This window comes from Aspergillus nomiae, assembly GCF_001204775.2.
Source record: "Aspergillus nomiae NRRL 13137 chromosome Unknown contig00082, whole genome shotgun sequence".
In the NCBI taxonomy this organism is placed as follows: Eukaryota; Fungi; Ascomycota; class Eurotiomycetes; order Eurotiales; family Aspergillaceae; genus Aspergillus; species Aspergillus nomiae.
In genome coordinates, this window is record NW_015378137.1 from 15,675 (window position 1) to 42,316 (window position 26,642).

Genomic DNA, 26,642 nt, shown 5'->3' on the forward strand with positions numbered 1-26,642 from the left:
AACGTTCTAGATGCTGGCCTGTCGTATACTTTGAATTTACATCTTAGATGCTCTCGGATAAATATGTAATATTGGAGGATCTGCAGAGTACTTATCAGTGGAATCGTCATCTCTTATGATAAGGATAGCGTTGCTGTTATCTCTTCCGTGTGCAACTCCTACCATCTTTGAAAATGTACGAACACCGACCTCCCAGTAGAATACTTCTTCCCTTCATTGACTGTGTGGTCGATTACGGATTGTTTCATAGTCTAATAAATGAAGCAGACGTGCGATTATTCTATGAAAAAGGATCTGTATTCTAGTCGTCGCATCGATACCCTATATATATTTCGATACACATAGCACGATGCGACCATGAAGGTTGATGTACATACATCACAGTACACAAGCAATTGAAGCACATTACGCATGAAACATATTCAGTGCGCCAGTCACTGGGCCAGCACTATATCATCAAGACACATCCAGGTATGTCTTATCCAAATCCCAACTGGCCGGTCTAGAACCATTCACCACCCAACCAGCGGTTGAAGAATTCCAGACTAGCCTCGGGTTGGTCCATGGGAACCATGTGACCTCCACCGTAGAGACGCATGAAGGTAAAGTTTCCATGAGACTTAACCTGACCGATCTTCTTGCCGGTGTGTTCGTTCTGCTCGATCTTCAGATCCTCCAGCTCGGCCGAGGCGTACTCCTTCTGGCCAGGCCATTCAAGAGCCTCCGTCCAGGCCTTGTTGCCGAGCCAGTTGCAGATGTAGTCGGCATCACCGGCGTAGATCAGCACAGGAATCTGCTCGAGAAGGCCGGGAACGAGACGGTGGTAGGGCTTCATCCAATCACCGTGGAACAGGAAGTTACGGTTGATGTCGAAGTTGCACGAGTCGTAGCCATTGACTTCGGCTCCGACTGCCTCGCGAACCTCAGCCTTGTTAAGATATTCACTCACGTAGCCCATGCCCTTGTAGCAAAGGTTGCTTTCATCCTCACACTTGCTGCGAACGTCGTAGACGTTCTGTCCGGTGCGCTGGTAAGGTCCGATAAGAGCATTGTTACAGTAAATCGAGGCAGGGACACAGACCCAGGCACTCTCGGAGTTATAGCAAGACTCGATCATCGACTTGCAACGGGGCAAGGCATTGTCCATAGATTGGCAGGTGGCCTTATCGAGGACAGCTTTGTAGCCACCCTCACCACATCCCATAGGGCGGTAGTACTCGTACTGAGTGAGGCCGTCCGTGAGACCGTTACCAATGAGGACGGACTTGAGGTTGATGTTACGATTCTTGTGGGCCAAGATCTCGGATGCAAAGACCGGAATGTAATGTCCGGCATATGACTCGCCGGCAATGTGGAAGTCCTGCTTCGCATACTCGGGGAACTGTTTGAAGAAGAGAGAGAGCAGAGCGTAGACATCCTTGCCAGCAGCAACAGTGTCGCTGACAGCGGAGCCACTGTAGGAATAGCCGACATTAACGGGCTGATCAAGGAAAATGACGGAGGCGTTAGAGTTCCACGAGAAGTCATTGTAGACAGGCTTAATGTTCGCATCGATGCTGCTAGGTCCCAGCTCCATGAATAGGCCAGTGAGGGAAGAGCAGCCGGGGCCGCCATTCAGCCAGAGCACGACAGGGTCATTCTTAGGATCATTGCGAGATTCAAAGAACCCTTGGCGAGTTAGTATCAAACCAATAACCAAATGGCGGTCAAGGGAACTCACAGTAGAACAGATGCTTGTCATTATCGTTATCGTCGAGATAACCAGTGTACTGCTTCACGTTCGGGTCAATACCGAGAGCGCTTGGATCAGCCTTCTTGACACGGAGATCGTAAGCCTCGAGCTTTCCGTCGATCTCTCTCTCCTTCTCTCCGTTGGCATTGTTCACCCAGATCTTCTGGACATCAGAACCACGGACAATGTGGTCCCAATGAGAATCCGGACGACGGGTGTGCTTCTTGGGAAGAGAGAAGACCGGGTTGTGGTCCATGCTGTCCGGGAAGTAGTTGGCAACTTCATCCCAGAGATTACGAGCGTCATCTGAAAGAGTCTTCAGCTGTTCTTGCAAGGCCTGGAGGGGCTTGGAGAAGCTCATGCCCTCCTCAGGCCGACCCAGCACCTGCTGGAGAGGCGGAACGGCCGCGGAGGCAGCTCCCACCAGCAAAGTAGCCGGCAATACTCTCATCTTGAATCACTTCGACTCCAAATGAGAGGTAACAAGGGGGTGTTTATGATGGAAGTGCGAGATGGCGATAAGAGGTACCTTGCGGTCTAGGCAAGTAGCTTATCAGTATCACGCTGCTATTTGGGGGTAGATGGGAGATAGGGCAGGGATTGCAACATACAGGAAAAACAAATCTAACAGAATCAGTTAAGTAGCTGATGAAGAATCAGCTACGGGTGATAAAAGGTCGGAGAAGGAGGAGATGGGGAGGAAGAGGAGGTGAACCTAGGTTGGTTGGGGAACGATCGCAGGCGCCAATGACGCCGATAGCAGTCTCAGGGCAGCCAATCATGTGAGAGAGGACCTCCAGGGAAACAGAAGTCACGCGCTGAGTCAGCCATGCCGATAAGTCGCTGACTCATGCAATCACGAGACCCGCGTCATCGCCTCCGCCAATCACGAGACTATCTGAAATGATCCAAAAAAGTTGACATGATTTCTTCACGCATCAACAGCTAGAAAGATACCCCGTACGCTTTGTTAATCGGTCTTTTTGTTTTATTCATTCTTTATCAAAGTCTGTGTTCTACGTCTTCTGGGAAGACTCGTCCGCCAAGATGCCGATTATGCAACCCAGTAATCAGATCAAATTCACCAATGTATCAGTGGTGAGGTTGAAAAAAGGTCCGCAAATATTCTTTCTGTTTCAGCGCTTGATTCTTGATATACCTGTTTGTGAAGACTGTTGGTGAAAGAAGGGGGAAAAGAGGGAATAGAGGGAAAAGAAAAAAAAGAAAAAGAAAACTAGAACTTACGAGATCAGCCCCGCAACCCCGCTAACATTTTTTCATCATCAGGTAAAAAGCGATTTGAACTCGCCTGCTACAAGAACAAACTCCTAGAGTACCGTTCCGGTGCCGAGAAAGATCTCGACAATGTCCTACAAGTGCCTACCATTTTCCTCTCCGTTTCGAAAGCACAAACCGCCCCGTCTGCCGAGATAGCCAAAGCCTTTGGTGCCAATACCCCCGCAGACGAGATTCGACAGGAGATCCTACGGAAAGGTGAGGTGCAGGTTGGCGAGCGCGAGCGAAAGGAGATCATCGAGCGGGTTGAGAAGGAGGTATTGGATATTGTATCAGGCCGGCTTGTTGACCCGACGACTAAGCGAGTCTACACACCGGGAATGATCTCTAAGGCGTTGGACCAACTGAGCTCTGCGAGTGGACAGATGCAACAAGCGCAGGGTCAGAACAATAATGGGGAAGCGAGCGGAGCTGGCGATGAGTCTCGCCCGGCGCAACCTCGGAAGCCACTCTGGACTGGTGTTACGCCCAACAAATCGGCGAAAATACAAGCCCTCGAAGCTATGAAGGCACTTATTGCATGGCAACCCATTCCTGTGATGCGAGCACGGATGCGCCTTCGCGTGACCTGTCCTGTGCCGCTTCTGAAGCAAAGCGTCAAGTCTGCGGTACCAGCGGCCCCGAACAAAGAGAAGGAAGCTTCGTCCGGCGGCAACTCCAAATCCAACAAGAAAGGCGGCAAAGGATCGAAGAAGTCCGCACGTCAACAAGATTCCGATGCTGAGGGGGCTTCTGATGCCGAACCCCCGCAGCCAAAGGCACCGACGAACGTCAAGGATAAGATCTTGAGCTTCATCGAGTCGGTCGAGTCGCAGGATATTGCAGGTGACGAGTGGGAGGTTGTTGGTTTTGCCGAACCAGGCGCATTCAAGGGACTAAATGAATTTGTGGGCAACGACACCCGGGGCAGAGGGCGAGTCGAAGTGCTAGATATGGCCGTCACTCATGAAGACTAAGCTGCCAGGAGAGTGATTGATTCAAGCAACTTGCGAGCCTCGGACATGGATAGATCCCTGTATAGATCTCACATGTGTGCTATGATTGATGATTATTCGGATAGATGTCGGATACCAGTGCTAACGAAATGATTACTTATGACGATTTTGCGGTTGGTTCTCAGAGGATAGACATACAATACATCTAAATTTGACTCGTCTCCTACAAGGCATGCATGGCGGGACGTGAGCCCTAAAAGAAGGATGGTGACAACGTGACCCAGCTCAACCCACTCACTCCCACTGTTAGGCTAAGCATACTTCTTCCTACTCCATCCTGCCCGGAGCTCCGGCAATTCAGTCGTAAATCGCTCAGACCCCGTTGCCACCTGATTCGATAGCTCCAAGCTAGCGTCCCCCACAGCTGCAAACCGTCTCCAAAATCCGTAGTCGCTTCTCTTGATAAACCGAGTCCAGTTTACTGAATGGGCCGTCAACTTGCCGAGGGTGGGGCATGACCGTTAGACCATCGCTGGATTGGCTATCTCGTTTGTTCTGCCTTGCTTTTGTACCATTCCAAAGGCCTTTGCATCGTTTCTGCAATGTTGCCAAAGAAAATGAGGTGACAATGGCCAACATAGGCCGCATAAGGTTTCCCTTCGCCTTGGATGCGTTCACCGGCGAATGCTAGGTACTACAATGTCGCATTCATTACTCACCACCATCCCGTTGAAAGGACTAGTGCTGCAAGGTGCTCCTGACCTTGGGTACGACGATCTTATTGCTGGATCGCATGCACGCCTGTGGGTACTCAAAACCGTATCAGGCCACAACGTCGACTCTTCAGCAAGACATCCTTGCTTCTTTGGGCAGTCTCCAAGTGCACCGGCACAGCGGCACCTCCAAAGGCCGGGCAGGACAGCCAATACTCCACACCTGAGGCTCCACTCTGCACCTGGATAGTGGCAGAGAAGTGGAGTCGTCGCCTTTGTATTAAGGCATCATTGGTGCGATCAGTGGCGGCGCACGGTGCCTGGGGCTAAACCTTAAATGGAGAGGATCCTCATTCGGTGTGGAGCTGACGCTGGAAGTTGAAAATAACCAAGATTCCCGGTTCTCGTCAGCGATGTGGAGTAACTGTCAAACAATTTTACTATGGGAGCCGCGAGACGCCAGAAATCGCCACGGTCCGACTCGGAATCCCCGCCGAGGGAGCAAGACGCGGAGGACAATTACGATCAGGCGGTCCGTCTGCCCTTCTTGTCATTCCCCTCAGTCATCGGAAATCGCGGGGCTGACCAGTGCAGGGAGAGCTGGATGATGGCACAGATTCCGATTATTTTGAGGAATTGTGAGACACTACCTCCATGAGAGATATCGCCCGCCCTCATGTTAACCTTCCTAGCGCGAGCGACACCACCTCGATCAACTCGATGATCACCGCCTATCGCTATGAAAATGGGAGACGATACCATGCTTACAAGGACGGTGCTTACTGGTACTATAATCGCGTGACTTTCTACCAAGGATGCGGATGGCTAAGATGATCAGGGGTCCGAACGACGAGACCCAGAATGAACAACTCGACATAGCGTACGTACCGGGCGCGAGGTCAACACACACCCCAACACTCTGACATGAGATCGTAGCCATCATATGTTCACAATGCTTCTCGGAAACAAATTGTGTCTTGCCCCTATCTCTGATGATGTCCAAGTAAGGTCTAATCGCATCGACTGGAAGCGTGGCTGACGGAATGCAACAGAGAGTTCTCGACGTCGGTACTGGAACGGGAATATGGGCTATGTTGGTGTCAAACAGTCTAAATTGATCGTCCATGATTGCTGACGTGTGCCTAGTGACTTCGCAGATGAATACCCTTCCGCAGAGATCATTGGAACTGACCTATCACCGACTCAACCCAGCTTTGTCCCACCAAACCTTCGGTTTGAGATCGACGACGCAGAAGATTCATGGGCATATCCGGAGAACCATTTCGATCTTATCCACGTGCGTGCGCTCTACGGGGCGATTTCCAACTGGCCAGCGTTCTATCGCAACATGTTGATGTAGGTTGCACTAGAGCTCCCTGTTGAACACCACGCTCGTTTGATCTATTGTAGATACGCAATTTCTAATTGCTGCAGCGGTCTACGGCCCGGTGCATGGTTCGACCAATTGGAGATGTCAATCCAGTTCAGATCGGATGACGGCACGGTGACCCCCGACCACATCCTGGCAGAGTGGTCACGTATATTCATCGAGGCAGGAGAGAGATTCGGCAAAACGTTTCGTATCGCGACTTAGCCCGCCAGCACATGATTGATGCCGGTTTTGAGAATGTCACCGAGCGGCGATTCAAGCTTCCTGTTGGTCCTTGGAGCAAGGACGAGCACTATCGACAGCTGGGACGGTGGAATCTGCTGCATTGCGAGCAGGGTATAGAAGGGTGGTCCATGGCACTGCTCACCCGTGTGATGGGGGTAAGGCCCTCTGTCTAGCTCTTCTCGGTTTCGGGACAATTGAATCTATTCGCACGATACTAACACCGTGAACAGTGGAGCTACGAGGAGGTGCAAGTATTCTTGGCCAAGATGAGGAAAGGCTTGCGTGACTATTCAAAGATCCATGCCTATTTTTACGTGTAAGTCCACGGCTTGTTTTGGTAGGGAAAGCTGGACGGTGGGATCAGCAGCTGACTGTTTTTGTTAAATTGTAATAGCGTGAGCGTCCACGGTCAGAAGCCGCTCAAAGAACGCGTACCTTGATGTCGCCAAATACGATCTTCACGAGTGCCAATACGCAGGATAATGAGATAGGGGATAGAGAGGAACCTAGGGTGGCGATGATTGCGTTATTTAGACGTTATACTTATGTGGGTGGTCTTTCGATTTAATAGCTGATTTCTAGCAGACCTATTTTCAGCATACGACTGGGGAGAATAATAGGGAGGCCTAGATTCCTGACTTATATTTAGTTATTTACGAAGAGCAATGAACCTGTGCAATTTCAGTGATGTTAATCCACGAATCCATACCAGAACAAGCCAAATTCTCGACACCAATCCTGCCAATCAGGACATATATCACAAAAGCCTCACCCTCAAGCGCCCTAACAAACCAACCAAGCCCCCAACACCCCCAAAGCAACCCCCAGCCCCGCCAAAAACACCAGCATATTCCGGACCGCCCGTCTATGATGCACCTCCATCGTCCTGGCAATCCTCTCCGCCCAGCTCGGCGGGTTCCCACTGGGAAACTCACAATCCGGAACCTCCTTCCCCAGAAAGCGACACAGCGGCTCCCAGCCATCGTCAACACTCCACTCCAACAGCCTCTCCCCCAACCCCAACCCCCTAATCGCCGCCACATGATTCTCATAAACCCACCTCCCATTCGACTCAAAGCTTCCCCGAAAGAACCTCGGCATCATCGTCCGACACATACACTGGCGAATCCAGAACAATTCCGCACAGAACCAACTCTTGCACCAATCCCAGTCCACAGGGTTGCGATCAAAGTACCCCATAGTCAGCTGCATGCTTTTATACCAGCCGTCGAGGTCGCGACGGACATTGAGGATGACTTTGGCGTCCGGGTATGCGGCGATGAGCTCTGGGGCGAATTCCGCCGCGATGAGGTCTGTGACCCCGACGCAGCCGCCGAGCACGGTGTCGAAGTCGCTGGCTGTGAGGGTTGTCGGGGGCCCGGTGTATTTCTTCTGGAGGAGCCGGTAGGTGGCTTGCAGGGAGGAGGGCGGCAGGATGGTGTCGAAGCCGTGGTGGGTGTGGTTTATGTCTAGCATGTGCAGGGCTTCGCGGAGGGATTCGGTTCCTGAGCGCGAGATTCCTACGGCTAGGACTTGCATAGGCTTGGTGCGTTTTTGAGAGGGCGAGGGGAGGTTGTAGAGGGTGTGGTAGAGGGGGTCGAGGGTCATGGTGGTGGTTCTTTTTCTTCTTTTGCTTTGGTGGACCTGGTTTATTGTGATATTATATAGAGTTCTTATAGAAGGACTGGGAAGGGTTTAGGATATAAACTGTGGGAGAGCCAAATAATATTATAATCGATTGGAAACTAAAGGCTTCACTTGATTGAAAAGATCGAATAGACAGAGGACAAGTCTACAGGAAAAGAGGAATTGAGTAGGACGAGGACGTAGACTGGCAACGACACGTTGGGAAAAGCCCACATATGTATACGCTTGACGCTTTCGGACAGAACAGTTCCATCTTATCATTATGTGTACAGAGGATGCATAAATCAGGCTGATCAGACCCTCGTAGTGTTGGCCTCGGACCCACTAAGGCCTCCCACATGGCCCGTGTGTCTGTTGATTGGCATTCGCCAAGTTCAGCCTTATTCAATCACGGCAGTGTTTGGTACTTGTTGGTTCAGGCTTGTTATGTGATACGTGCAAGGCGAGGCTTGTGCATTGTGTGAATTCAGGTAGAGTCGGTAATTGAGGGTTCGTGTGTTCAAACTTGAACTTGATGTGGGAATATTGAATCTATATAAAACATTCTATTCACCTTGGGTTCCTATTCCAGGATAACCCTACACTGTTCTAGGTCTGTCTTCCTATTTTCCATGTTCTACCACGATCAAGAGATAACAGAAACCATATCTAGACTGACGGAAATGATACCAACAATGTTATTTGTAAGGGCGCTCGGCTAAATATGTCTATAATAACCGACATTGAAACCCGACAATGAACACTATATACCATAAGCTCAACAAAAGGGCCCACTATGCTATTAACCCCAGTTCTCAAATGTCTATGTAAGGAATAGACTAAAATATAGATGCCAGCTTCTAACCTACAACTACTTCATGATCTATACATTACCTGGTTGGGGTTGTAGCAACCTCTGTATCCCTTGTTAACAAATTGTTCACTAGGTGCCTACTTGGGTTTATGAAAAATGGATAGTAGACTGGAACAATATTCCGGAGTGATCACCCAGACCAGGTCTACTAAATGTACCGGTCGACATGAAGATACTACCTCGCATGCCTATCAAATCCTGAGTCACAGGCACAGCAACTGGCCTCTACATAAGAACACACATTCTGCCCTGGTCCAAAGCTATAAACTGTAATTACCTTAATGACATGTGACTATCCAGCGTCCACAGTCCCTAATCCACCAAACAGAATTTCACCAGAGTCGAGGTGAAAACTACCTAAGTTTCTTTCGATTACAAAATCGACTACTCGGCGTATTTCACATTCCACATAACTCTAGGATAGTTTCTCGAATTTCTCATCAGAGGTCGATCCATACACTTACACTACATTCCCTGCCTTCGGCATCGATAAAGACCACACTGGAGCGCATATATTGTTCTGGTCCCGCTCTCTTGGTCTTCGGTGTGCTTCTAGATTAAACTATGGTACCTAGTAATGGGCACAATGCAGATGCTGTGCTTTGGCTGGATTAAGAGCATCCAGTGAGGATGATAGTAGGTAGAGATTGTGTTTGGGGGGAAGTGGTGAATCCCAAGTGACACAGTCTGGAGTGTTTTGGATGACATGCACAATCTGCAGTACGAATTCAAGAAGAAAGTTAAGATAGTTCTCCAATGAAGAGTTTGAGGACTTGAATTCGTGTTGGACGGCCACAAACATGTGAACGAATCTGGATGCTCACGTGCTATCATTAAAGCGGCGACATGTGTATTGAATCAGGTAGTCTTTGGATCTTTTTGCCAAATATGTTTAGCACTGTACGTCATTTCATGATAACCGTGGAGATATCCAAAGAAACCTTGGGACAAAGTTACATCCTAACCAACATGACAAGCAGGACATCAGCCAAAGTGCAACGAAGCATAAACTTAACCTCACAACAATGTCGAGTCTATTTCCACAACTGCCGACGCGTCCCCAAGGCCAGACCAATAATGCGATAACGGTCTTCATCTTATTGGCAGTGGCATCGCGTGACCGACATTCTGGGTAACGCGGATCGACGTTGGGTCGAAACGGTTTGTCGGTCTATTGTCTTGGCGGCAACGATTAACATCCCATGGTTGCCTCAAAGCTTGACTGCTCAGTGGGTGAGGGGAAGAAGTCTAGAAGCCGGTTCGTTTCTATGCATGTCCTTACTTTTTGCTTGGCTGGGCTTACTCCGCGGAAATAAACAAGGGCTTCTTGTTGGTACACTGATTCTTCTATTCGTCTAATAATCATGTACGTACAGTACAATCCACCCCGGGAACCCCGGGGGGAAAAAAAATTTCAAACCTCAAACGGGTATACGCTTAAAGCACAATACACGGGAAACCGTTCGCTTTTTGAAAACATCGCTCGTTGCATGCATGGAAGGTAAGTGGAGGTCCAGGTTGGGGGGTTATTAAGTTTTGCCCCCTCGCGTCAAAGCGGCGGAAAAGTGGTCCTCGTAAATCGGGTCATCTCGAATCATGACCAACCGCCACACTACTCGGGAGAAATAGGGCGGGAAGAATGGAAGCGCACACCAGGGTCGTCGATGATTAAAATATGGGAAATGGGTCCGAGTAGGCAAGCGCCGTGTGGTCGGACGCTCACGTGACGTAAGAAGTGAAGAGGGAATTGACTTGGCCAGAAGTCGGTTTACCCACAGATTTGCACGGCATTCAAAGCACGGGTCAAATCTTCGGGGGCAAACGGCATGTAGCTGCCCTTGGGGGACAGCGGGGGTGGGGAGATGGCCCGGACCACGGGTGACGTGTACCGGATGGTCTCCTTGAGGTGGGCGATCGAGTCCTGTCGGATCACTTCGTCGAAGAGAGTCATCATGGAGCTGCTGTAGCTGTCCGGATCATACGCAGTCGAGGAGGTGGATCCATTGTTCTCCTGGCGCTCGTCGTCGGAGATCGTGGCGGAAACTAGTCGATGTTAGACAGCGGTCCAGCACGTGGGGGTTAAGAATTAAGAATGCGGCAAGGGGGACACTAGGAAGGGTAGGGTTACGTACCATCAGACAAATGCTCTGGGGCAATCGAGGGAATCTCGTCAGGAGCCACACTATGCTCCTGGACACGAGGCCTCAAATAGTCGGGCAACGATGCGCAAGGGGACAAAGAGAGATCCGAGGAACGAGGGCGTTCGTCCTGGGCGTCGCCAAAGGACCATGCCGCCAGCCTCTTTTGATGCTCGCGGTCAAATGGGCCCTTGAACTTGGACGGTGGAATCTCATGGCGCTTGTAATACTCGATTTTGATGGGATTGGACTGGTCCTTCGATTTCGAACCGCTAGACGAGCGACGAAACACCCTGCGAACCTTTTCGCGAAAACTCATGTTGGCAAGCGGTACCCAAAAATCCTCCTATTTCCCGTGTGTACAGTCAAGTGGTTTGAACCGGGTGTCTATAGTTCGATGTATGGGAACAAGCGTCAGATCCAGTCAGCAACTCACAGCAGCAGACCTTTCCCGAGAAGGGAATGGACGCGAGGGAGAGCGTGCAAGCACAAGCGACAGTCGTAATTACGGACAAACTGTGATATCATCGTTTGCATAGACCAGTATGAAGGAAAGAGGTTGGTGTGAACAAGGAATGGGAAGAAGAAGAAGTAATGAGAGAGAGAGAGAGAGACAGGAAGTTATAGAATAGATAGCGGGTTTGGGGGGGGGGGCGTGGAAGGAATATAGCTCAGACAGGTTAAGTGGTAAACTACGGAACATCGACGGAATCCCACTCCAGTAGTTGGTTACATGGGTCATACCGATGATTTCATAGGTTTGGGGGAGTTTCCATTAGGAGCGAAATGCAAAACGCCGGTGGTCATTGGTTCACCGGGGTTGTGCGTACCAGGTACTGGAATACCAGACGACGAGGCATACCCGACTGTACCGTCGGTACCGTATTAACCGGGCCTAAGGTTATCGTCTACTTCCCTGCTAGGTTTAGCACGGCGCTCTAAGCCGCGATAAGCCATCGCTTCATCCGGTGAGACAATCAGAAAAAGAGGGGCGTCAAGTCAACGTGGAGATTTCATTAGCACTGTCTCTGTCTCTATCTCTGTGTGTGTGTGCGCGCACATTAATGATTACACACAGTACAGTACTGGAACCCAGACCACGATCCGGTTTTCCCGAATGGTTTAGTCGAGTTACCTATCGCATTGACAATGCGATACGTCCTCGATAAAGTCCAGAGTCACTGGAGAGTTTACCTTTTGGAGGAATCTGACGGCTTATCTGGGGGCCAATAATAATTAATTTGATGACTGTGAGGGCCAGGCCAACTGATCGCCTGCCCAGCAGGCCTTTCAATGTGAAAAGAAATGCCGCAAGGGTTCAGCGATGGCCGATGCCCGGCTGTCTCCCAACCCTGGCCGATTGATTACCTTACCTTTTCTCGCCCCGTTCCCAATCAAACAGAAATCATCGGGTTGCGCCGACCTGTGTGTGCAGGGTGCATCAAGGAAAGGTACTACCCTTTTCCACCAATCCTACCATGGTTACGTTTGCTCGGGTGGTTCGCCGCTGGCCAAGCATTCCTGGCCGATGGGTTGCAAAGGGATCTCTCCCTCTGGAAACTCCCAATCAGAAGAAACGATAAATTACCGTGCTCAAGAATGACAACTGGTTGCCCTCCCCGACGCGCGGTATTGGTAGTTCGCCCACCTGCTGCATAATGGGGTGGCAATGGGACACCCATGACTGAAAAAAAGTCAGAGGAATGCAATGCTGTCGTGTCCTGCAGCGAAGGATTCCAGAACGTCCATCGGCCAAGCCGGACCGATCGACGTGCCACCACCGAGCCAGCCAACCCAAGGAACCGCAGACTTCGAAGAACCCGAGTGTCACCCGGATGTAACATGCGGCGGAATAAACATTATTGTTATCGATCATTACCGTCGTCGATGCGACTCATATCGAGATCATTGTTCGTTCATGTATGCAACGTCAATCCTTGGCCGGGGCGGTGACTCCGACCACGCTTCCCATCGCCGTTCGATGCCGTCAATGGCGTTGGCACAGTGGGTATACAGCGACTAGAGACACTAGTAATTTTTTGCTAATATCCATCAATAATGTGATTGATGATAAGTGGGTGTGGGCAAATGATATGTCTGGGATGCTGATGCCGGCGGACCCGTCGGCGTCCCCCACTCGGCACGCTGTTTCCGTGTTGCGGGTAGTCTACATAGTTGGCTGGCTTTATGTAGGCAAATATCTCTCAACTGTTTCAATAACTAGGCCGGCTGGCCCAATGGCAAGGCGCTTGACTACGAATCAAGAGATTGCAGGTTCGATCCCTGCGTCGGTCAAAATTTTTGCATGTTTACTACATACACTGTAGTTACCTTCCTTTATTTCTCTTACCTTCTTTGTTTCTATTTTTATTTCCCTCTGCTGTTGATAACTACTAGTAGTACTCGAGTGCTCGAGGACGCTTCGGCTGTGGCTGCAAGGGGCTGACGGAGTCTTTGTTGGGCACTCCGCTGCGTATGACCGATGATGTCACCCCTGTCCACCTTCTGGAACATTCAGCTTCTTCACCTTGTCTTCTTTAGGCATTTATGCATGCTATACGCATCATTGGATGGCCCTTCACACCACAATCGGCAAGGGACACTAGTAATCCAGGCCAAGTAACCATGAATAACTTCTGTCCGTTGGCTGGCTGTGTCTCAGCCAGTGAATATCCACTTAGTCATAGAACCTTGACCGTCAACAAGTCAGGCCGGGTCAAGCCCTGCACGGCGCACACTGCCATTTTTGTCTGGTCTCTGGAGACGTAGCTCTACGTAACCGCAAGGCCACACATTCTGGGCAAAGAGGCTATTTTAGGTTGATAGGCAGCACACATTCTTGGTGATATGACTCGCTTGTCGACCAAGCTACAGACTCTACGAGTATATGCGTATGCCTTTAAAGACAGTATAGCTTTGTCAAATGTGTCTCTGCATTGTCACTGCACATGCATCAACATATTCTGATTGCCTAAGGATCAAGTCCAACCATCAGTCCGCGTGATGGCTAGGTCAAGTGCAAACTTACCCTACCCGGAAACGTCGTTCGTCCGGAACAACGATGGTCCGCGGTAGGGTTAGCTGTACCCCAGCCTTGCTAAGAGTCCAACTACTGCAGGCACAGCACGGATCGCCGCCACCGAAAACAGCGGACTGCTTCGAATTCAGATTATGCCTCTCAGCGACCGAGAGCTCCTGGGATCCTTCTTCGGAAATTTCCAATCCCATGATCGCATCAATCATCTGAAACCAGCGGATGTCTGAGTTCGTCTTTAGGGTTAATTGAATAGATATCATGCCAATTGGAGGGGAGGCAAGGTGTTTGTTTCCGAACTATGGCAGCAGCAAGACGAGAACGAGTAGCCATGGCTGTAAAACCTGAACGATTCCCCTGTAATTGCTATGCCCATTTGGCAAGGTGATAATCACAATTTAGATTGCTCTCCTTTCCAGCCATTTCTTCCCCTTAGAAAACAAGTTTCTGTAGCGCGCAAGGATCGAAAGTGTCCCTTGGATGCGCCTCATGTGACCCGCGCGTGACCAGAGTGTGTTCAATGTTTACTTTGGTTGCATGGTTTGCGATTGTCAATTTAGAGCTCGACACTCTTTATTCTTACTCTCCTCTTTTGCCACTACAACGCTAGCTACTCCAAGACATCTCGCGACGGCGGAAAATTGTTGTTTGGGCAGAGCGCGGACTGCCCTCCCGACCATCGCGGATTAACGTTCGCCGAACGAATTAATTAGCATTCGGAAAGAACCAACATACCAGGCAGACCTTCACCCACCCCTGATTCCACGCAACCTGTCCGTTTCCAGACTGCCACCGCTTGAATTGAGTCGCCCAACGCCTCAATTCTGTATCAACCTTCCATCCTCCATCACTCTCGACCATCCTGTAAGTCTCCATGCGACCCTCGGAACCCCGCGCAACCTCTTGTCGTCATCGATACGTGTCCCAACCTTCTCTAACCCTCCGCTCGCAACCAGATTATCGTCGACCACCATGGGCAAGAAAGGAGGAAAGGGTAAGAGCAAGAACAAGGGCGGCAAGGCCGGCGGTGCCGCCGCCGCTGCGGTCAAGCAGGCCACTGATATTCAGAACCCCGTGTAAGTCGCACTTTGCATCACCCGCGCCGGATCTTTCCGGGACGGGCGGTCGCGCGTCTCTGCAGCTATACTGACATCTGCACAGGACCCCTGGTCATGAAGTTGAGGAGACCGTTGCGAAGGGAGAAGGCGAGGTCAGTGATGTTGTCACAGAACCTACTGAGGCCGCCACGGCGGGCCCTACAACTACTGTCCCCGATGCGACTCCCAATCTTCCCTCAGCCGCGCCGCCGGCCTCCACTGAAGAGGCCAGAGAGATCTTGCAGGACGCTGTAAACAAGGCGGAGACTGGCCTGGCTGACAAGGCCGAGTTGGCTAATGGAGAGGCAATCGGAGCGGGTAAGTAGCATGTTTGTTGTCCTCCACCCAATACTCCTAGCTGAACTCTTTCTTTCCACAGTCGAACCGTCCGTGACAGAGGAGCCACTCAAATTGACCCCTGAGAACTTGGCCCCCACTGCTGGAACGGAAACCTCCCTCCCCGAGCGCCCGAAAGAGACCGTTACCGACACCTTCGATGCTCATGCTAAACGGCCCTACGAGGGCAGTCTGACGGCCAAGGACGATGAATTGCCCCATAAGATTGCGAAGGTGGATGATACAGTTGCGGCTGCCGGTGCAACCTCTGGTCATGTTGCTGAGACGGGATCCTTAGCCAGGAAACCTGAAGTTCCCGCCGAAACGGGTAGCGTGCAACCTCAGATTGTGCCAGGCCTCGGTGCTGACCCTAATGACCATGTATCAACCGTCCTCAATGTCCCCGGTCTCTCTTCCCTGGAGGAGAAGTCTACGGCCCCCTCTGCTACTGAGGCATCGGCTGTCCCTGCCTCTAGCACCTCCACCGAGCCCAAATGCGCAGAGGACATTGCCCCAACGGGAGCCCCTACCTCTGATGTCAGTGCTGATGCTACTGAGAAGCCCAAGCAGTCTGAGGTCCCTACGGCAGAAGAGGAGACGATCACCGAACCTAAGGGCGCAGAGGACATTGCTCCGACGGGAGCCCCCACTTCTGCCGGCAAAGTTGATCTTGTTGAGCAGCCCAAAGACTCGGAGATTTCTAAGGCAGAGGAGACGGTCGCGAGCGAGCCTCCCACCGCTGCAGCAGTTACCAGCGAACCGGAAGCTCCGTCCGGCGCGACTGCTCCTTCAGAAATCGACTCGACCGCCAAGGCTGCTTCTGCAACCGCCGGCGCTGGTACCGCCACTGCAACCTCTGCTCCACCTGCCGCTGAACCCGTCCTGAAGGTTCCCTCCAGCATTCACGACGGCCCCGACTCGAAGGTTACTTCTGCCGACCAAGCCGTGTCCAAGGTGGAACAGGAAGCCCAGGTCGCGTCCGACAGCACTCAGGCTGCTCTCAAGGACAGCATCCCTCAAGAGAGCAAACCGGCCCCCGAGGTGCAGGAGGGCACTGCAGCGGTCAAGGCTCAGCTCCCAGAGAATCAACCTGCTGCTAAGGAGGCACAGGAAGCGGGTGCCGGCGCCGCAAAGGAGCCGCAGGAGATTCAGAAGCCCGAGGAAGCCAAGACCAAGGAGCCCCGTGCAGTACAGGATGCTCAGGAGGAAAGTGCCGCTACAGCCAAGAAGCCGGAGGAGTTGAAGCCGGAGGACATCAAGAAACCCGAAGAGGCCAAGACGAAGGAACCCCAGGCCGCACAGGCCACGCCGGCCGATACCACCAGCAAGCCTGAGGAGGGCAAGAGTCTTATCGACCAGGCCAAGGAGACCGTGCAGACCGAAGCCAGCAAGGCACAAGAAACTGCTAAGGCCGAGGCCGCCAAGCTCGAGAAGCGAAAGAGCGGTTTCTTCGGATGGTTCAAGCGTAAGCTCAAGGGCGAAAAGGCCTAACGGAAGTAACAGATTGATATCTTCTCTGTTGTCGTTTTGTTTTTATTTTTGGCTATTCGACGGATGGGATGGAAGCCCACGGAGACCCTATTTCCTGATACCCACGGACCCAAGAGGGATGGTTCAAGAGAGAAAACCGAAAAAGACGGAAAAAATATATTCAAGTGATATATCTTCATGTATGTCAATGGCGTGTATGATAATCGACGTGATAGGATGGATACCAAAAGGATGCCCGACGGTTGGATGGGATGGACATTCTGTCGTGTTGGTTGTAAAGCAATTGCCTGTTCTGCTATTAGTTAATGATAATCAAGAAACTTTTTCTCTTTCGTTTGTTTGTTTCTCTCTTTTTCCCTTGTTTTCTTGTTCTGGAAAATTGCGCCTGGCAATGCAATGGGCTGATACTAGTATCTGACCTGGTGCCATTCACCGCCATTTGCCCGTACTTTTGACATGCAGGATGGATTATGATACACATCCTCCTGATCTGATATCTATTTTTACCCTCCCGACTGAGAGATCTCCCAATTTGGGCATGTATATCAGAGAACTGCGACGAAAAGTCGAGCGGGGCGGTGTTCATTTTTTCGGGATTGATGTCCGAAGCATATCGACTGGCGATCTAAATATGGAGTCGAGGAATAGGGGGTTTATTGCTTTTCTATGGGTTGTAGTGTCACTAGCGGGGTGCACTATTGAGAACATGACTTACTTACTATATGGCTGGATGATGTTTTAGCTTTTGTTAACTTTTTCTTTCTTTCTTTTTTCGTTCTTTCTTTATTTTTGGTGCTCTTTTTGTTGGAGTATTCTGTAAGCGAAGAATAAGAAAGGACCTTGGTTGTTTTATATCTTGGTATGAAGGCCGTGGTAGACTATAAGCCATGCAATATTAACTACTCTCATATAGAGTTTAATTATGTTATGGGTTTCAACATATGTATTCGACTGGATCTGGGCCATGGGGGTGAATTAACTGGAATGATTGACATATTGTATTTTGAAGGTAGAGATCTGCGTTTCGGGGGCATTGTATCGAGTCAGGCTAGTTCCACTTGGTGCAGCCACGAATGAATTTCACTAGAACAGTGCAATCTCAGAACGAAGTGCAAGTATAACCCGAACACCTAAGGATATAATAAGAAGATAGATTGCAAAACGGAGGAGCATCCCATGCTCTAAGACTCCTGTATGAGACGACTCAGTCTCTTGCTCCTGCGAAATCCCCGAAATCCTCAAAATCGCCTTGAGGTCCTCACGGCACTCGGCTGGCATCTGTCGCAAACGTATCCCTTTGGCCAATGCTTTGCATTCATCATCCATTATCGTTCTATCATGCTCGAGCAAAATCCTCGCAATTTGAAGCGACTTAGGGTTAAAGCGACCGTCAGAATGTGCAATACCATAGAGCGCTGCTGATAGTGGTGACTGGTAATTTTGAGGCAGTGGTCTTGGATGTATGCTACCTACCTCGGTAAACAGTAGTCGTACTATACCTACAGCTCTAGCACGCATTGCACAGACCAATGGGGTTTGGTACTACGTGCTCAACGCCGAGGCGTTGGCCCCCTTATTCAGTAAGTAGCAGACGAGTTCCTCGCTACCCCTTGTTGCAGCGTTATGGAGAGGCGTTCTTCCATCATACGCCGGTTTCTCCAGGAGCTCAGGTGCGGTTTCTAGCAGTAAGTCTAGCACTGGTTGGTTCGCAGGGATGTTGAATCTGGAGCTGCTCATTACAGAGTGTAATATTGTGAGGTGTTCGCCGTAGCAGTCTGTTGCACTGGCTATGTTGGTTCCAGTGTCAATAAGCTTCTTGATGCTTAAGGGGCTCTGACATGCGCATATGCGGCCGAAGGGAGTCACCTTCGGTGATTTTAGCCCCTTTATCGTATACAGCGTTGCATACTTTCTCGTCCTCGCAAAGAACGATGCTAGCAAAATCGAGCGGCAGCCTGTTCTTATCGTTGGGTATAGATGGATCAGCATTATACTGTAGTAAGAGCATGATACATCTAACAAATCTATTATATCTCTCAGGCGTCAGTTCCTCAAACATACCAAGTCCGCTATACAGGAGCGTGACGTGACGATCCTCTCTAATGGCCAGAGCGAGCAGTGTGTGCCCTTCCTCGTCAGTGACGTTAGGGTCTATCCCGGCTACCAGGAGGTTCTCAAGACTGCCAGGGTCGACATCTTCAACAACAGATATAACATTCGACAGCGTTCCTAGATGGCGACAATGAAATGCGATGGAGATACATGTTGCTAACAATTTGCTGAGATGCTAGATGTCCAGTAAGCGGGTTATTTCGATAAGGATGTCCACTGGGAGATTGGTAAAACTGCCCACTTTCGTTGGGATTTCCAGTGTATTAAGCAATGTGAGGTTGTGGATTGGACAAAGTCATCGAGATGCACGAGACTACAGAAGTAACGCGATGGCGTAGGCAACAAGAAGACGAATACCATTATGGCGATACTTTGTAAGAGATCAATGGGACCCTCCGCGGCGATGTCTTAGTCTGAAAAGAAAGACAAAGAATTTATTATCCTCACCGATATTTGCTATGTCTTGCGATTCCCCACCAGTCGTCAACCGGGACAATGAAATGTAACGGGAACAAGGGTTGAAACAAGTCAGGTGGGGTCACGGGTCTGTCGGATACTGCCTCTTCCTCTTTCATCTTTTTATCCTCATCGTCTCTTTCAATAGTCCAGACTCCAGGATAAATAATTTAGCAGATGACCCTCTTTGTTCCCCCAATTCATTACGTCGATGGCTTCATTATGACAATAACGTCGACAATTTCCAGGAATCGATCAGGGGCAAAAGTCCCAGAAACAAGTTTGCCGATGAGACTCCACGGACCCACGAGGGATTTACTTGGAACTAATAACCGAGAGAATCAATAGCGGAGCATATCCACCAATTCACGATCCATCCACTGATGCACAATTCCAGGCTAAGCTTTCTCGACTCCGAGTAAGCTTTGAATAATCGGACCTGAGCCAGCCTTCACGATTCGTCCGTCAACGTGGTGATCTCCTCACCCACTTGCTGCGCCACGAGCTGAAAACTGCGTAAGCCAGGATGGCCGCCGACCGTCCGGGCGAGCGATCTGTATGGCTACGGATCGCCGCCTGCAGGGCTAGCGAAGGCCTAAGCCTCGCCTGTGGAACAATAGCCAGTCGTCCCGGTTGCCCCTCCTCCTGACCAGATTGCCTGATTGAGCTCGGATCGTGCCGCTCGTTGAGTGCTAAAAGCGCGCCTTCCTGCCCCTCATTCCCTATTCTCGCTTCTATATTCCTGGTGAACTCCTATCCAATCTGTCTGGTATAATCCACCGCAATCATGGTTCACCTCGCTAAAGTCCACCGCAACGCTGATCTCGACAACACCATCAAGCGTGTCGACTCTATTCAATTGGAGAACACCGACGAAGATGGATTCTACTCGAGCGTCTACGGAACGCGTTTCGCAACAGAACAGCTGCCTCAGACCGAGATGCCGGAGCGGGAGATGCCCAGGGAGGTCGCCTATCGCATGATCAAGGACGAGCTGAGTCTCGATGGAAACCCAATGCTCAAGTAGGCTTTCATTTCTCATCTCTGCGGATCTATACCATTGATACTAATAAGCATAGCTTGGCGAGTTTCGTCACAACGTACATGGTAACAATTTATTCCTACTTAAATGACCACGAGAGTCCATGCTAATGGTAGCAGGAAGATGAAGCTGAAAAGCTTATGACCGAATCCTTCAGCAAGAACTTCATCGATTATGAGGAGTATCCTCAGTCCGCGGAGATCCAGAACCGCTGCGTCAATATGATCGCCCGTCTGTTCAACGCGCCTGTTGAGAGCGAAGACGAGCACCCAATGGGCACCTCGACCATTGGATCGTCCGAGGCAATCATGCTGGGTACTTTGGCTATGAAGCGCCGTTGGCAAAACAAACGCAAGGCCGAAGGCAAGGACTATTCTCGCCCGAACATCGTCATGAACAGCGCTGTACAGGTGTGCTGGGAGAAAGCTGCACGTTATTTTGATGTCGAGGAGCGATACGTGTACTGCACTGAGGACCGCTATGTGATTGATCCCCAGCAGGCGGTTGACCTGGTCGATGAGAATACCATCGGTATTTGCGCTATCCTCGGTACCACCTATACTGGTGAGTATGAAGACGTCAAGGCAATCAATGACCTCCTGATCGAACGCAACATGGATGTTCCCATCCATGTTGACGCCGCTAGCGGTGGCTTTGTCGCTCCTTTCATCAACCCTAAGCTGGAATGGGATTTCCGACTCGAAAAGGTCGTTTCGATCAACGTGTCCGGCCACAAGTATGGTCTGGTCTACCCCGGTGTGGGTTGGGTCGTCTGGCGATCCCCGGAATATCTCCCCAAGGATCTGATTTTCAACATCAACTACCTAGGAGCTGAACAGGCCAGCTTCACCCTGAACTTCTCGAAGGGTGCATCTCAGGTCATCGGCCAGTACTACCAGATGATCCGTCTCGGCAAGCGTGGCTACCGCTCCATCATGACCAACATTACTGTCACTGCCGACTTTTTGGCCCAAGAGCTCGAGAAGATGGGCTTTATCATCATGAGCCAGCGTCGCGGCCACGGTCTCCCATTAGTCGCTTTCAGACTGCCTGCTGAGCGGGAGGGTCAGTTCGACGAGTTTGCCCTGGCACACCAGCTGCGTGAGCGTGGCTGGATCGTCCCGGCGTATACGATGGCGCCCAACAGCAACAGCCTGAAGCTCATGCGTGTGGTTGTCCGCGAGGATTTCACAAAGAGCCGGTGCGACGCGCTGCTGAATGATATCAAGCTGGGCCTGAAGACGTTGGGTGATATGGATCAAGCTATGTTGGAGAAGTACACCCAGTAAGAAACCTTTATACATTTCCTTCTATTCCCTGTTAACTGAGACTGATTGAAACAGCCACGTCCGCACACACGCCACCCACTCGCACAAGTCCAAGCACAACCATCCTCACTACAAGGGAGAGACGCACTCCCTGCAGGGTAAGCATGGGAAAACTCACGGCATTTGCTAGATGTCGTTTATATTCAGGTGTACTGTGTACATATTTGAGACAGGATCTCCTTTCAGGCTTATGTATGTTACTGCTCTAATACGGTTGTACCACTCTGCTCCGTGAGCAAAATCAAGGTTCACCATCCACTTGGCACTTTCTACCTCCTCAGCTTCGTATAAGTTCCCTGTAATCGACAGCACCCATTTCACCAGAAGCCCCCTGATGCGTCAACATGTGGGAGCCGAAAAAAAATATTAAAAAAGACTGAAACGGTGTACAGCACGTGCTTCGAGACCGTGTAACCTTGCGTTGCCATATCCCGGCATCTACTGCCTCAATCACCACCTGCAAAAACATCTTATTCAACCCAAGAAATCGAAAGACATACAAACGATAATTTCATTGTAAATACAGAGAGGTATAGTGTTGGAAAGTGGCAAAGCATGTTAACGGTACTCGAAGTCGCAGGATCGATGGACGCTCGCTCTGGCTAACATGCCAGTTCAGTAAACTATTCTTCTCCTCACAACTAGTACCCTGATATTCACCATTTTAAAGCCTGAATAGAACTCTTGGATGGCATTGTCTGAGATTAATAGCGGAACAAATGTTCTAACCATAGTAAGTGCTCGTAACTGAGTTTCCTAGACTCTGCGAATGACGTCTCCTACTTTGCTATCAACGTCTCATATTATTGCAGACACATGCGAAGCTGTGGATGTTAACTAAGGTTTGATACTGTTCTTGCTGTAGTGCTTCCTGAATAACGTGTACAGGCTCTATCGTATATGGAGTATTCTGTATATGTGGATTTGCTGGTGAGATCTGGGAAGAATAAGTCAAATATTCTGGTGCCTGAAAATTACAAGAGCTCTTCGTTTTGATACTTGTATCCGCTGGAAATTGCCATCTCATAAGCATAAAGATTAAACAGAAGCTAGATCCACAGGGAGGCTCTTCTCCTAATGCTCTCTTGCTTAAATATACGCTGACGCCACAATAGAAAAAAAAATTTCATTTTTCTTTTTATATCCTCGGCGATATATAGATCTGGAATCCATGGAACATCGATTTCTAGAATCTTTCCGAGTCCGGTGGACTGTATGCATTTACCACGTCAGGACTCGTATGTCACTTAGATCAACGACTCGGGATTAGGACTGTGACTGCCGCAGATAATAGGTTGTGGGAAAGCAGGTTGCATTGAGAGCTGGAGTCTTCATGCAGATGATCATGTGACGAAGCGTACCTCGGTTTGCACTGGCGAGGACTTTGCCCTAATGGTGACTAGCTTGGATCTAGTAGCTGCATGAAGTGACCTCCATGGAAACCGACTGGGGATCATGGAAAGGCTACCCGCCTTAGCGCAATAGTAAGCTGCATAATTTTGCACCAGGACTTTCTAAATATCTGACAGCCACTCATTGATCGGCTAGCGCTACTACTCTGTCCCAGTAAACACCTGGTGATCTAGATCTCCAGGGTCTAGGTCATTCTACAGCAGGGGTTCGCAGGTGTCGCAATGTTGCCCAATGGTAGTGACGGTAGATATTACGGACAGCTATGTGGGCATTAGTAGCTCGCTGAAGGATCAGTCTGTTCAGCTGGCGTACCCGAAGCCCCCCTCCTTATAACAGGTGGCATTTTCCCACAAGGGAAGAAAAGTACTCTGAAGGGTTTCCATCGCGAGTGTGCTAAAATTTCACAGTGAGCCAACTTTGATCCTTTGCAATTGAGGCCAGCATTTTGGATATCTATACCTAGGCAAAACAAACACTTGAAACCATGAGAGCGGTCGTTTACACTGGAAAGGACAGCATCTCAGTCGAGGAACGTCCAAAACCATCTCTCCTAGAGCCCACTGACGCCATCGTCAAAGTCCAACACACCACCATCTGCGGAACAGACCTACATATTCTACAAGGCCACGTTCAGACATGCACACCCGGACGTATCCTCGGCCACGAAGGCGTTGGGATAATTGAATCCTTGGGTACCGGTGTCACACGCTTTTCTGTCGGACAACCCGTGGTGATCTCGTGCATCACCTCGTGTGGAACCTGCAATTTCTGCCGCAAAAAAATGCCCTCCCAGTGTACCTCTGGCGGCTGGATTCTGGGCAACACCATCGACGGTACTCAGGCAGAGTACGTACGAATCCCCCACGCGTCGTTCTCGCTACATGCGCTCCCGAACGGCCTCGATCCCAAAGTTGCCGTAACTTTGTCCGACGTTCTTCCTACTGCATATGAATGTGGCATTCTTAACGGCCAGATCCAGCCCGGGTCAACCGTTGCAATCATCGGGACGGGCCCAATCGGGCTGATGGCGCTTCAGATGGCGCGGAATCTATTCGGACCATCCATGACCGCCGTAGTCGGCAGGGGGCGACCCAGACTCGCCACAGCGAAGGAGATGGGCGCAGACCACGCAATAAGTGTGCTCGGGGGGCAGGCGGATGCCGTCTCCTCTGCGCTCGCAGTGACGAACAATCAGGGATTCGACGTGGTGATCGAAGCAGTGGGGACTACTGACTCATTTGAGCTCGCTCAGTCATTAGTCGGTCCCGGCGGGACGATAGCCAGTTTGGGGGTGTTTGGGACACCCTGCGCTCTGCATTTGGAGGACCTCTGGCATCGCAATATCTGTATGTCTAACTTTTATCTGCTATGGCTTGGGCTTTACTGAACTATGGAACAGGTATCAGAACTCGACTGGTCGATGCATGCACTACCCCCGATCTACTGAAGCTTGTCGAGTCGGGCAAGATTAGCCCTCACTTCCTGGTTTCGCACAGTATGCTGGCCGTTATATCTATCCTGGGTGGTTCTAAAGCTGACGCGTGCCACAGATTTCTCGTTTGATCAGATATACAAGGCCTATGAGACGTTCCAGGTACCTTCCAAGTCTGGATCCCTCAAGGTGGTCGTCAGCATCTCTGAACTGCAGGACACCAATCCAAGGCTGTAGTCTCTCAGGCCCAGTGTATCCGCTGGATTGATCTGAGCGCCTAAATATGGAGTCGTTCGCAGTTATACAATCTTGGCTTTTTGTAAGCAAAAGTCCGTCTCTATCTGAGAGATTGGATATTCTGTATGGACGTGTTGCAGGTTCGAATCTTTTTGACTGCTCCACCGACTTAGTCCACGATAGGTAGACCCTGACTCCACTGACAGCGAAGGGAATACACTATTTGCTATTACCATAACAAAGTATCAATCTATCAAGTACAACACGCGCCCGTAAAAAAAAGGAACTTGTAGAAGGCAAGGATAAGGAGTTATAGATATGCTAAAAGACCACGTTGTTGCTTCCGTGACTCTGCAATTAGCAGCATATCAGACTTGCCAAATAAGTCCTTGCTGAAGTTAACAATGGAAGCGTAAGGAAGGCACGTACAGACACACTCAGAAACTGCTATAGTTGAAGCCCCCAATAAAATAAAAACAAAGAACTCTCAAGCAAGATCCTCTTGCTTAGCTAGAAAGCAGTTCCGGGCCTATACTATTATCCCTTAAGACTACAGAAGTCTTAGTAGTACACCGGCCCGTAACAGAGCTGCCTGCCAAGTTACCGAATCTAATCATTAGATTGTGTAAAGAAAGAAGTATATCAGATAGTTAACACTTATCTCCCCAAGTACGGAATATAGCTACCAATGATATTACCGATACACAACTGTCTTAACAAATCCCGGAAATAATACTACGAAATAGAGAGACAAGTAGCCGAAAAATATCGCGGTTCGATGTAATGAACGACCTCGAGTTGCTATCTTTAATCTACAATTTGGTGGTTAAAGTTCTTCCCATCTGTATATTCCATCCATGTCATCGTCAAACCTTTTCCCCTCACTGCAGCTGACCAGACTCGATAATCTGAACTCTGGCACGGGGAGCGCCCGAGGGGGTTCCCAGGGACTCAATCATCTTAACGCGGTCCATGCCCTGGATAACACGTCCAAAGACAACGTGGGCACCGTCGAGCCAATCGGTGACAACGGTGGTGATGAAGAATTGGGAGCCATTGCTAGCTTCCACATGAGCTACCAACAACAACAAGATAAGGGTTCGATCGAACTTACGTGCCGGGGCCAGCGTTGGCCATAGAGAGAAGACCGGGGACTTCGTGCTTCAAGGCAAAGTTTTCGTCGGGGAATGTTTCGCCGTAGATGGATCGACCGCCGGTGCCCTAGAGATGTTAGATGAAGATCAGATGGAGATGGATTCTGCTTACGTCTCCCCGTGTGAAATCACCGCCCTGCAGCATAAATTCAGGAATCACGCGGTGGAACGAGCTTCCCTTGTATCCGAATCCCCTCTCACCGGTGCAAAGGGCGCGGAAGTTCTCAGCAGTCCGGGGGACGATATCGGAGAAGAGCTCGAAAACGATGCGGCCCTGGGGGGCTACGGTGATAGTGCATCAGCAAAAGTCAGCCGATGGGCAGTTCATGATTCTTACTGCCGTTGACGGCGACGTCGAAGAAGACAACAGGGCGAGACATGGTGGTGTTGGTGAGTGAATGAGTGATAAAATTCGATGCAGGATCTACTTATCGCAATCGATTTTATACACAATATGCTCGGGGTGCGGGGTAGTTCCTACTGTGTCTGAGATAACGTGACCGGCTGTGATTTCGCGTAGTTAGTTAGCCCTACCCGAATTCTTGCTGCATGTACCTTCCCAACTTCTTGCCTTGACTAGT

General features: G+C 50.2%; 9 protein-coding genes across 9 annotated transcripts; 5 read left to right on the top strand and 4 right to left on the bottom strand.

The window, feature by feature from the left end:
- Window positions 1–301: 301 nt before the first annotated feature.
- cp3 (carboxypeptidase C PRC1) lies at window positions 302–2,421 on the bottom strand. Its single transcript, XM_015549270.1, has 3 exons — window positions 2,344–2,421; window positions 1,721–2,269; window positions 302–1,668 (listed from the first exon to the last, which is right to left on the bottom strand). The coding sequence occupies exons 2-3, from the start codon at window positions 2,181–2,183 to the stop codon at window positions 503–505; spliced, it is 1,629 nt and encodes a 542-aa protein (XP_015408338.1). The 5' UTR covers window positions 2,184–2,269; window positions 2,344–2,421; the 3' UTR covers window positions 302–502.
- A 358-nt stretch (window positions 2,422–2,779) lies between these two features.
- Window positions 2,780–3,984, top strand: ANOM_004014 (guanine nucleotide exchange factor SDO1; the record flags this gene model as incomplete). The annotated part of the gene is made up of 2 exons (XM_015549271.1): window positions 2,780–2,846; window positions 3,020–3,984. The coding sequence occupies 2 exons, from the start codon at window positions 2,780–2,782 to the stop codon at window positions 3,982–3,984; spliced, it is 1,032 nt and encodes a 343-aa protein (XP_015408331.1).
- Window positions 3,985–5,118: 1,134 nt separating this feature from the next.
- On the top strand, window positions 5,119–6,731 carry ANOM_004015 (class I SAM-dependent methyltransferase; the record flags this gene model as incomplete). Its single annotated transcript, XM_015549272.1, has 11 exons — window positions 5,119–5,208; window positions 5,271–5,314; window positions 5,369–5,461; window positions 5,515–5,556; window positions 5,613–5,679; window positions 5,729–5,769; window positions 5,823–6,032; window positions 6,111–6,214; window positions 6,271–6,446; window positions 6,522–6,607; window positions 6,686–6,731. The coding sequence occupies 11 exons, from the start codon at window positions 5,119–5,121 to the stop codon at window positions 6,729–6,731; spliced, it is 999 nt and encodes a 332-aa protein (XP_015408332.1).
- A 343-nt stretch (window positions 6,732–7,074) lies between these two features.
- Window positions 7,075–7,899, bottom strand: ANOM_004016 (sulfotransferase family protein; the record flags this gene model as incomplete). The annotated part of the gene is made up of 1 exon (XM_015549273.1): window positions 7,075–7,899. One exon carries the CDS (start codon window positions 7,897–7,899, stop codon window positions 7,075–7,077), a length of 825 nt encoding a protein of 274 aa, XP_015408333.1.
- Window positions 7,900–10,559: 2,660 nt separating this feature from the next.
- Window positions 10,560–11,481, bottom strand: ANOM_004017 (uncharacterized protein; the record flags this gene model as incomplete). Its single annotated transcript, XM_015549274.1, has 2 exons — window positions 10,924–11,481; window positions 10,560–10,834 (listed from the first exon to the last, which is right to left on the bottom strand). The coding sequence occupies exons 1-2, from the start codon at window positions 11,246–11,248 to the stop codon at window positions 10,560–10,562; spliced, it is 600 nt and encodes a 199-aa protein (XP_015408334.1). The 5' UTR covers window positions 11,249–11,481.
- A 3,394-nt stretch (window positions 11,482–14,875) lies between these two features.
- On the top strand, window positions 14,876–17,155 carry ANOM_004018 (uncharacterized protein). The gene is made up of 3 exons (XM_015549275.1): window positions 14,876–15,039; window positions 15,125–15,378; window positions 15,440–17,155. The coding sequence occupies exons 1-3, from the start codon at window positions 14,936–14,938 to the stop codon at window positions 16,885–16,887; spliced, it is 1,806 nt and encodes a 601-aa protein (XP_015408339.1). The 5' UTR covers window positions 14,876–14,935; the 3' UTR covers window positions 16,888–17,155.
- Window positions 17,156–20,236: 3,081 nt separating this feature from the next.
- Window positions 20,237–22,018, top strand: ANOM_004019 (glutamate decarboxylase). Its single transcript, XM_015549276.1, has 4 exons — window positions 20,237–20,478; window positions 20,535–20,562; window positions 20,617–21,782; window positions 21,841–22,018. The coding sequence occupies exons 1-4, from the start codon at window positions 20,243–20,245 to the stop codon at window positions 21,953–21,955; spliced, it is 1,545 nt and encodes a 514-aa protein (XP_015408340.1). The 5' UTR covers window positions 20,237–20,242; the 3' UTR covers window positions 21,956–22,018.
- Window positions 22,019–23,722: 1,704 nt separating this feature from the next.
- On the top strand, window positions 23,723–24,907 carry ANOM_004020 (putative zinc-containing alcohol dehydrogenase; the record flags this gene model as incomplete). The annotated part of the gene is made up of 3 exons (XM_015549277.1): window positions 23,723–24,584; window positions 24,638–24,733; window positions 24,789–24,907. The coding sequence occupies 3 exons, from the start codon at window positions 23,723–23,725 to the stop codon at window positions 24,905–24,907; spliced, it is 1,077 nt and encodes a 358-aa protein (XP_015408326.1).
- Window positions 24,908–25,788: 881 nt separating this feature from the next.
- On the bottom strand, window positions 25,789–26,441 carry ANOM_004021 (peptidylprolyl isomerase; the record flags this gene model as incomplete). Its single annotated transcript, XM_015549278.1, has 4 exons — window positions 25,789–25,966; window positions 26,022–26,128; window positions 26,174–26,343; window positions 26,399–26,441. 4 exons carry the CDS (start codon window positions 26,439–26,441, stop codon window positions 25,789–25,791), a joined length of 498 nt encoding a protein of 165 aa, XP_015408325.1.
- Window positions 26,442–26,642: the final 201 nt, after the last annotated feature.

What these genes read in the sequence shown, in the direction of transcription:
- cp3 (XM_015549270.1), bottom strand. Translation starts at nt 2,183, where the DNA reads ATGAGAGTATTGCCGGCTACTTTGCTGGTGGGAGCTGCCTCCGCGGCC. An exon ending in TGACAAGCATCTGTTCTACT is followed by an intron (nt 1,669 to 1,720) that starts GTGAGTTCCCTT and finishes TAACTCGCCAAG; the next exon opens with GGTTCTTTGAATCTCGCAAT.
- ANOM_004018 (XM_015549275.1), top strand. Translation starts at nt 14,936, where the DNA reads ATGGGCAAGAAAGGAGGAAAGGGTAAGAGCAAGAACAAGGGCGGCAAG. An exon ending in ACTGATATTCAGAACCCCGT is followed by an intron (nt 15,040 to 15,124) that starts GTAAGTCGCACT and finishes ACATCTGCACAG; the next exon opens with GACCCCTGGTCATGAAGTTG. An exon ending in TGGAGAGGCAATCGGAGCGG is followed by an intron (nt 15,379 to 15,439) that starts GTAAGTAGCATG and finishes TTCTTTCCACAG; the next exon opens with TCGAACCGTCCGTGACAGAG.
- ANOM_004019 (XM_015549276.1), top strand. Translation starts at nt 20,243, where the DNA reads ATGGTTCACCTCGCTAAAGTCCACCGCAACGCTGATCTCGACAACACC. An exon ending in GTTTCGTCACAACGTACATG is followed by an intron (nt 20,563 to 20,616) that starts GTAACAATTTAT and finishes TAATGGTAGCAG; the next exon opens with GAAGATGAAGCTGAAAAGCT. An exon ending in ATGTTGGAGAAGTACACCCA is followed by an intron (nt 21,783 to 21,840) that starts GTAAGAAACCTT and finishes TGATTGAAACAG; the next exon opens with CCACGTCCGCACACACGCCA.